This window comes from Elaeis guineensis, chromosome 2 (genome assembly GCF_000442705.2).
Source record: "Elaeis guineensis isolate ETL-2024a chromosome 2, EG11, whole genome shotgun sequence".
In the NCBI taxonomy this organism is placed as follows: domain Eukaryota; kingdom Viridiplantae; phylum Streptophyta; class Magnoliopsida; order Arecales; family Arecaceae; genus Elaeis; species Elaeis guineensis.
The window spans coordinates 122,522,760-122,532,461 of NC_025994.2; the positions used below are offsets into that span (position 1 = coordinate 122,522,760).

Here is a 9,702-nt window from a genome sequence, read left to right on the forward strand (position 1 = left end):
GAATTTAAAAAAATAAAATTATAAATTTAATTCAAAAATATCATTTCAAATTCTTTCCAAAAATATTCAAAAAAATAAAAAATTTAAAAAACAAAAAGTGTCATTAAAAAATCAAAAATTTAAAAAAATTGAAAAAAAATAAGAATTATAATTTGAAATTTAAAAGAAATAAAATTTTTAAAATTAATTAAAATAAAAAATATCATTTTAAATTATTTTTAAATTTTAAATTAATTTATTTAAAAAATATTTCAAACAAATAAAAAAAATATCTTTAGAACTTTGAGCACCTCAAAACGTGGATCACGGTGATGGGTCCATGTGTTGGTACCATTTTCTCAAAATCCAACGGTAAAGAAAGCCGTGGTCACGTCGGTCGAGGAAAGAGTTCCAACTGTAAAAGAAAACAATAGCAGATTTAAAGATTTAAAAATTGATGTTTCAGAGCAATTAGCACGACCATAGAGCTTTACCGGTGGCATTATTTGAATTTTGTTGAAGCCATAAATAACCATATGATCCAGCTCATCATACGTATTGCGATCCAGACATCCTCAAATATTCTCTAAGACATTCTAACTGGACCTTCTGAGCTGATTTGGGAGCAAAAACAGGTAGATCAAAAACGGCCAACCTGCAGAGCCGAAGTCTCTTAGCTCAGCTCGATGTTCTCAACGACCAGCTCGATGTTCTCGAGTAAAGAAGAAACACTTTGTAGAAGAGACAATCCGATCCCTTCACTTGAGTGTGCATGCGGCTTCAACAATTCTATCAGATGTTAAGCAATTGCGGCATGTTCCTGAGCTATGACACCATATCAATAGTTTGTTATAATATGACCTCCAATTTGTTAAGATATAATTCACTGGAGATGCAAAATTCTTACCATAAAAAGTTTCGAAGCCCCATTAAGAAAGATAACGAATTTACGATAACTGAATCACTCTTGAATTAGGCGACACCTTGTCTCATTCTTCTCTTTCTTCCTTCCCACCAAAAAAAACTCTCCTTGACTTAAACATCAAAAGATTCGCCGGACCCAGTCCTCCAAGCTTTCTAACCTTTGCTTATTGCCTTGTAGATCTATAAAGACACCCTACATCAGCATCCCCAAATCAACAGCAACAGACTTATGTAAGTCCTATGAACGAAACATTAAGAGCTTTGGGTCAAGAAAGTGTGTTACGTTGCCCATCCTCCAATTAAATTTTCATAGTTTTATCTGTATAATAATAGTAAAGCAATATATATCTATTAGAGGTAATATTTCGTGTTGACACATCAGATTATAGGGTAATCTCCCAATACGCCACATGTTATTTGAAAATATGGGAGTGCAAGCTTGCGATACATGATGTTGCATGGTGCGACGATCAAATAAGCTCAACCCTCCTGGCAGGAGAAAAGAGGGAGGGAAGAGGAAAGGAGCATCTTTTAAGAAGAAAAGAGCGAGCAAGAGAGAGATGGTAAAGGGAGAGGGCAACGACAGCTGGAGAGAGATGGCCGACGAACCACGTGATACACGGATGGTGATGGAGCTGCTCCGATCGATGGGTGTAGGAGAAGGAGAGTACGAGCCTCCGGTGGTCCATCAGTTTCTAGAGCTAGGCTACCACTATATCATTGACGTGCTCTCCAACGCTTAATTGGGAATAGAAAAAGAAGAAAGATTATAGGGCCGACCGTCTCCTCTCCTCCACCCATCCGAGCTTCCATGAATAAGCTGGTGGCCTCATCGAATAAGGATGGCTGGACCTCCAGCCTGCCGCTGCCACCCACGCCAAGTCGTCAGCAACCACCCAAAAAAAAAAAAAAAGATGAAGAGCAGGAGGGAAGAGAGGAAAGAACTGTCGGATCTTGGTAAAATCGATGATTTTGTTCTCCCTCACAGCGGCTTGAAGAGTCTATTGTCCTCAGTGCAGTCGGCGGCCCATCGATTAAGCTCTTCCAATAATTGTTGATCGGGATTTGGAGGGGAGGAGTGCCGATTTTGCGCTCCTCCTTCTCCGTCAATCTCCCATCAAGAAGAACCACTCATCGCCGGCTCACATGCGGTCGAGATAGCGATCTCAGGCCAACCGTCGATGATTGACAGTCCCAAATCTCGCCAGCGGGAAAGAAAGGAGGAAGAAAATGGATGGGGTTTTGGGTTTGGGTTTCGGATTTTGACCCAAATCCATTAAGTACAAATCTACTAGCCCCTTAAGGCTAAATCAAGTTGTCTATATCTATATCTACCTATATAATCTATATCTATATAATAATAGTAAAGCAATAAATAGATATTAGAGGTGGTATTTCCTATTGATACCTAATAATATAGGATAATCTTCTGTAATGCCACATATCATTTTTAATATATATATATATATATATATTTGATCTTCTCTTTCTTCGAATCTCTCCCAAATTGCTTCATTCCTTTCCCAATTCCTTCAGAGGCTTCGAGTGACTCGGAGGTTTCAAGCGGTTGGAGCAGACGTATTCCAAATCCTCCTTTCATCCTTTCGAATATCCTTATCCAAATCACGGGGATGTCTAGCGGCTCTCCAATTTCCATTATCCCTTTCCTCTCAAAATCCTAACTCCCATGGTGGCCCTCCTCTCCTCTCAGTCCCAATGCCACTTCTACCCCGCCGCCTCAAGATCCTCCGTATCAGCCAAGTAGAGCTGCTTCAATAGCCACCGGAGGCAGAAAGAGGAGAGGAACAGGGGACGTCGGCCGAAATGTGTGGGCATTGGGATGCACCATCGTGGAGATGGCCATCATGCATGCACCATGGCCGAAAGTCTCCGATCCGATCGTCACTCTCCACTGAATTGCCTTCCCCATCGATGTGCTGGAGCTACTCATCTGGATCTCCGACAAGGGGAAGGCTTGGACAAATGCTTAAGAAGAGATCTCGATGAGTGGTGGTCGGTGGAGCAGCCTCTCAAGCATCCATTTATGGCACCGTCGGTAAATTGCCTCTCAAACTTGAATTCCACTCACAAATGGATCTCCCAAGAGCACTCTCGATCAGGCCTTCTGGGAATTAATATCAGACGAAGAAGAAGAAGAAGAGGAGGAGGTTGACAAACTCAAAAATCCATCAAACAATCCATCACAAAGAATTCAGCTTCTCATTGTCGTACTCGATTGGACATGGGATGGCAGCTGGATGACCATTAGAATAGACAGCAAGGAATGCGAGATCATTATCTTGATAGAGGAAGATAAGGTTTAGATTCCAATGGAGGAGATCCCATGATCAGTGGTGGCTCATCAATGAATTTGTCGGTCCGTAGGAGCAGTCAAATTCTCATAACTAGCAGCAGCGATGAAAGCAATTGTGAAGAATTCATATTAAGCACTAATCACATGGGTGTAGAAGAGGATTATCTCTCCAATTCGCATAATCGGATCACCTATCAAGACAATTCAAATTAAGTTTAAATTTATAAAATGAGATTCGAAAAATATATAACAATATATTTATTAACATGGATATAAATATAATATTAAATATAATATTATATTAATATATTAATATAAATATCATATTAATAGTAATTAAAATATTATATTAATATATATTAATATAATATTAAAATATAATAAATATTAATTTCAACATGAAAAATATTTTTATGCTCAAATTTAGTCTAAAATCAACACTCTGAATGATTTAGATATCCGACCTTGAGGATAGACATCCCATTACTGGATTAGACTTGATAATTAGATTTATTTTTGTATTTCTTTCATTTTTGTTGATTTTAATTTTTTTCCGCATTTTCTTCATTCTCATTGATTCTCCCTATATTTTCTCTATTTTTTCTACAATTTTATGTTGGATATATTCTCTCTATTTTTTCATTCTAAATGCCATACTATATTTTAAAAACTATAAATTATTAATTTTTTGATATTTTTTTTTTATTTCAATTTGATCTATAGTATTATTTGAATGTTTCGTTTATTATTCTATTTTCTTCAATTAAATTACAAACTAAATTATTATATTTATAATTTACTTTATATTAAAATTTTATTATTATGATGATTATTCTTCTTTATTTATAAAATTAAGAGACCCAAGCATCACCCAGTCATTATGCTAGTTAGTTTACTAGTAAGCGAGAAACCAATGGATAGAATAGGCCGCAAAACTGATGGGAGAAGCAGCCCAGATTAAGCATCGACTAGAGCCCAGAGTACACTTCATCCAACGAAAACCGATGCTCGCTTCCACTTGAATAGCAGCGTCAGAACAGGGCAACCACAAGATAATTAAAAAGAGAGAAAGAACAGGCTCGAACTCTAAAATGCGTTTGGTAGAGTTCTGTACAAGAATGATACAAGCTTCTCTCGGCACAAAGGCTACATCCCTTGCATCCCCTAAAAACTCTCCAAACTCTTACTTAGCCCTCTCTCTCTCTAAAAATCAAACGCAATATACATGCTCTATGTTTTGAATCAACTAAGTATGACTGTCTTCAAATATGATCCCACTATCTGTCTTATCCTTTCAGATTCTGCCTCTCCTTTGTCGTCTATTAATCCGAGTCACTGTCCATGCTCCCCATTGCCCTTAAACCTCTTGGTCTCTGCAAAACAAAATAAAATGAAAGTAAGAAAACCAACAAGCATAGCTCTCGGTCTCTCCTTTTCTGTCAGAACTCCGAACACTGTAACTCATAATTCTATCAGAGTTGAAATCACTGACCTTTTTCGAGACCTTCTTCTCTCGGACTTCATATCGTTCTAGAGTTAGATCACACAGCCAAGCACCTGGGCTAACCAGCTGTTCAGCATAAATGAGAGGGACAAAGGTGAATACGTTAAAGTTATGACTGTTCAATAATATCACTACAAAATTGGATTTAGAAGCACATATGAGAAAATAAACGACTCTAGCAGAAGCTGCCCGACCCACTATTTTCAGTTCGCAAGTTGCTGATATTAGCTTAGTAAAACTTTTATAGCTGATTAATAAACATCAATAATAAAGTGCACACAGCCAGACTTCCCAAGTTTCAACATCAAACTAATGAGAACGGGACTCATGAACATTGGCAGCAGAGCCCTCAAAATAACAGAGAGCAAACCCTTTGCATTTCCAGAGGTACGTTTCCATACAACATCCACGTCTCGTCGAACCACACATCAGGACTGCATTCCCAATGACAACTTAAAGAAACTAAGAAACTGGTCTTAAACATGAAATCCCCTACAATTCCAACCCATACTACTGAGTTGTCACCTACACTACTGGTGTTTTCACAAGTAATACTTGCGTACATGATGTAAGTAATCTGAGAATGGGAAGGGCAATTGAGTATATACCAGAGAGAGAAGAGAGAAGCATCCCTTGCAGCCCATGATCTAACTAAGAGAGGAAAGTTAGACATGTTTTGTGAGAGGAGTTTGTGCATGCTATCACACCCAAGAGATCCAGACAGATGCATGCTCTTGTGGAAGTTCCAAAGCTGACAGTACTATATGATTATATGAGAGAGAGAGAGAGAGAGACATTTCTTTTTCTTTAATCCACCCGGAGGGGGATGGGGCAGGGGACGCAAGTAAACCCTCCTATTATAAATTAATTGCATAAAAACACGTCTTCCACATATTGACACATTAAGACCTCTTATATCCCTAAAATCCCCCAAGTGAATTCAAATTAACTTTCCAGTAAACATAAAACATTTATCTTGTTTCTCTCCATTCCTCCTCTTACTTGGCCCTTGAATCTTCCACCAAGCAAACTGGGCTATTCAACACTGTCATCTTCAAATTCAAGATTTGGCAAGGTACTTGTCATGCTATTTTGTACCAATGGTTGGCATGCAGTAGCATGCAATCATGCCCCATGCAACACCAGATTAGCATGGACCGGCTTTGTTATTTCTACTTATTTTCATTGCATGAATTCTTAGCTCTTCTTCATCAGCCAAATTTTGGGCCCCCCTCTAAGCACGTGGAAAATTATATCTTTGGACCTCCAAGAATTCGGATTTAGTAGGAAAAAACCCCTATTACCCAATTAAAATCATTGCCCTCTTGCAATCTTGGGATAAATTTCATCTTAATCTATAGAAAGAAAGAGAGAATAAATCATTAACACAATTCAAAATACCAACCAATTACTAAAGTGTCATCCTAAAATCTCTCAGAACCTCCTCTGTGTGTGTGTGTGTGTCTAAACTGTCTCTCTCCCCTGTAGTTAATAAGCAAAACCTTTCTATTCAATCTCAAAAACGTGACTACGATAAGAGCAAAGAAAGGTAGTAATACACAAACACACACACACACAAATTTAAATATGATGGTCTTTAGGTTTTTAACCATCAAGGAATATTCCTTCCACTTGAATATTGGATGCATCACCAATACCAGGACTACCTTTGTTCTCTCTATGATAACAGGAAAAGAACAGAAAGAAAATATCTCACAAAGACTCTCTCACACATGAAGACTCATGCATCTATCTACTCCATAAGGCTACAACACAATCTAATAAGTCACAAATTATTGCTCACCTTTTCAATATTTTTTCTGAAGAAATAAAATTCAAATCCAAAGGTAACTTCTCAACTCATTCTCTGCCTCTTATTAAGTCGACCACTTGATATACCCAAATCATTTATTTTATATTTTCTTAATCATGCTCTATTTTAGGTAGATAAGGCAATTAAGCTATGTGTCACTATCCTGTGAAATATACAAAAAATACAGTCAGCCTACAACAGGTCAAAAAGGTTTGATAGCAATGCAACATCCCAAGCACAGAAGAAACGTGAACGTTTTATTGATTTACAAATTATTGTTACTCATATTTAGATCAGTGAAATTATTCAAATTTGTGCGCTCGGTGTTATGTTTTGAAATTCACAACTAACTTCCCAGGAATGGTATCTATCTTCAGAAATAGTTACTGTTTCATAATTTTTTCAATTTTTAAATTTCAAAAACGAAATTATCAATTTATTTTATAGATTTTTATTTAATTGCCTCCTCCCAAATGGAAAATCTTGGTTCCACCCCTGACAGTTGCTTTTGTCCATGATCCAGTCCTCAAACCAGCTAGGCTGAGCTACTTGTGTCCAAAGAATATGCCCATAGCTGACATCTTCTTTTTTGGACAGGGTGGTGATTTAAGTCATTAACAACATAAGGACTAAAACTGAAAAATATACCTGAGTAACAATAACAGAACTGTAGAATGATGAATTAAGTTTGTTCTTTTGATTATGTTTGAAAGTACAAGTCATATCCAATACCACTAAAAAATGAGAACATATATAACAAATAAGAGATCATGCGATCAAGATTTGTTAGTCTTGCATCTATATCCAATGTTGCACAACAAAAAACTGGAGGATGCAAATGTAAGCTAAAAGCATGCAATTTATGAGGATCATGGAAAGGGATTTCAGCTAGCTTGCTTAAACACATTCCGGTGCATGCAGTCACTTTTGCTTAGTGGAACTAAGAGCTGCTCTAATTAATCATTCAATTCTGAAGTCAACACATATGCAAGGACAAAAATGAATGGCCATGTGTTCATACTTCATACTATACAAATTGACTAAAACACTGTTTGAATCAAAGCCACAAAATAGGAACAATGAAATGATGTATTCATATGAGGAAAAACAAATAAAGCTTGCACTTTAACCTTAGACACAAAAAGTAACAGCACATTCCGCACTACATAAATCTATCCCTCACATATCACAAGAGTGAGATGTACGTGCTACCTTTGCCTTTAACCATTTTGGTTTACAACGAATGACCAAGGGTTCGGGTTGTATGTTTGGCGCGAAAGAATGATTGATCTTCTTTCGCGACCTCAACCGTTGGATTTTATTTCGCACAGCATTCAAAATGTGCTGTGGATGAAGGAAGTGGTTCGTCGTGCTTTCAAAAGTGTACAAAGCACGATCCAACGGTTGAGATCGCGAAAAAGATCATCATTCCTTCGCTTGAACGATAAAACCCGAAGCCGGCAAAAATGGAATTATCTGTCACCATCATCGAACATATAATTCCCACACTTCCACAGACCTCCAGCGTTGACGCAGAAAGCAGAAGGATGCTTTTGCAACTCTACCCCAGTTCAGGGGCGTTTCTGTCAATAAAAAATAGAGATAAGATGCCACCTTCCAACCAACAAAGGGGACACCTGTCACGAAAGCAAAAGAGGGCCGAAATTATAGATCCAACCACCTCATCACGGGCACCCACTTTTTAGCCCACCTAATCCAAACAATGACCACAGGAAGACAAACCAGACCACGAGGGAAGGAGACGCACGTTGGTCCATCCATCCATCCATCGATCGTGATAAATAAACAGGCGGGCCCCACCTAACAATTCCGATTCCCGGAACGAGACGGTGACGAATTCTAGGCACCAAAACCGCCCCCACTTTCCCCGCCCTTTAGAAAAAGTTTTTTTTTTTTTTTTCCCGTGAAATCGCCCTTAGGAAAAAGTCGAACCAACGGTCCCAAACCACCAGGCTTTCGTCCAAGTTGCTTTTTTTTTTTTCGGTTACAGGCTCCATGTTGCTAATTAACGCCTGCAGGTTCCTTTATATCCTGATAAATTTCCTTAATTTTCTAAAAATTTCATCCATACGTTTAACCTAGATGAAAAAGAGAAGAAAACAAAAGGCAAAAAAGAGAAGGCAAAAAAAAAAAAAAAACAGAGATAAGGAGGAGATGGAATTTTTACCCCAAACAAAAAAAAGGGGAGATGGATCTGGCTTACATTAATGGTCCTCTGGATGAGCTTGGCCCTCTTCTTGGGCCTTTGGGGGAGCTTGGATCCCTTGAAGACCAAGAAGTCATCCTCCTTCTCCTTGTTGGTCAGCGCGATCGCGAACTTGGGCCACACCGTGCCCTCGCTCCCCGACGACGAGCCCCCTCCCCCATTCTTCTTCTCCTCCGACGACGCCGACCCGCCGCTGTTCCCGCCCTTCGCCTCCCTGTCCGGCGACGCCAGCCCCCGGAGACCACCGTTGCTCTGCTGACGCCCTCTCATCTCCGCCGCTGCCGTCGCTGATCCCGAATTCCTGACAAAAAAAATTCCAAAGCAAATCCAAGAACTTAGAAAACGAGCTACAATACATGTCAACGGGAATGGAGAAAAAGTAAGGGAGAGGCGATCTTTCAAGGAGTGGAGCATTTATTGGATAATTTAATTTAGTAATTCGATTCAGGATTACAGGAGATGTATTCGTGTACCTAAGTTGCTGTCTCGTTCGCCTTGGAGTCGGAGGGGAATGAGGGGATTCCATATTGGGTCCCTGGTCTGGTTTCATTGACCCGGCACTTGAGAGAGTGTCATGGTGAAAAAAAAAAAGGTTACGGACCATATTAAATACATCCGAAGGCTTGATCTCGTTCTGGCCCGTCCGATCGAAAAGTTTATGGGCCGTACGCCATGCGGCCCTCCACGTGGTTCGGCGGTCCAATGCATCACCCGGATGATGGCCGATTGGAGTTATGCCTCCACTGTACACCGCAGTTAAAGCGCAGGCTGGCGAAATCCGTCACGGTGATCTGCTGTTTCGACACGTGGACACGGGCGCTGCTCCATATCGAGGCAGTTGAGTGACGTTGCCTGGCAGCGGCACCTTTACCTAATTAATATAAAAAAAAATTTATTTATAAAAATAATTTAATTTTTAATTATTTATCAGATTGAAAATA

The 9,702-nt window shown here is 39.1% G+C and overlaps 1 protein-coding gene across 1 annotated transcript; it reads right to left on the bottom strand.

Moving 5' to 3' along the window:
* Positions 1-4,270: 4,270 nt before the first annotated feature.
* On the bottom strand, positions 4,271-9,480 carry LOC114912610 (uncharacterized). Its single transcript, XM_073253126.1, has 4 exons — positions 9,235-9,480; positions 8,759-9,062; positions 4,710-4,787; positions 4,271-4,590 (listed from the first exon to the last, which is right to left on the bottom strand). The coding sequence occupies exons 1-4, from the start codon at positions 9,363-9,365 to the stop codon at positions 4,540-4,542; spliced, it is 564 nt and encodes a 187-aa protein (XP_073109227.1). The 5' UTR covers positions 9,366-9,480; the 3' UTR covers positions 4,271-4,539.
* Between the last annotated feature and the right edge of the window lie 222 nt (positions 9,481-9,702).

What these genes read in the sequence shown, in the direction of transcription:
- LOC114912610 (XM_073253126.1), bottom strand. Translation starts at nt 9,365, where the DNA reads ATGGTCCGTAACCTTTTTTTTTTTCACCATGACACTCTCTCAAGTGCC. An exon ending in TCATCCAGAGGACCATTAAT is followed by an intron (nt 4,788 to 8,758) that starts GTAAGCCAGATC and finishes TATGCTGAACAG; the next exon opens with CTGGTTAGCCCAGGTGCTTG. An exon ending in AGAAGAAGGTCTCGAAAAAG is followed by an intron (nt 4,591 to 4,709) that starts GTCAGTGATTTC and finishes TTTGTTTTGCAG; the next exon opens with AGACCAAGAGGTTTAAGGGC.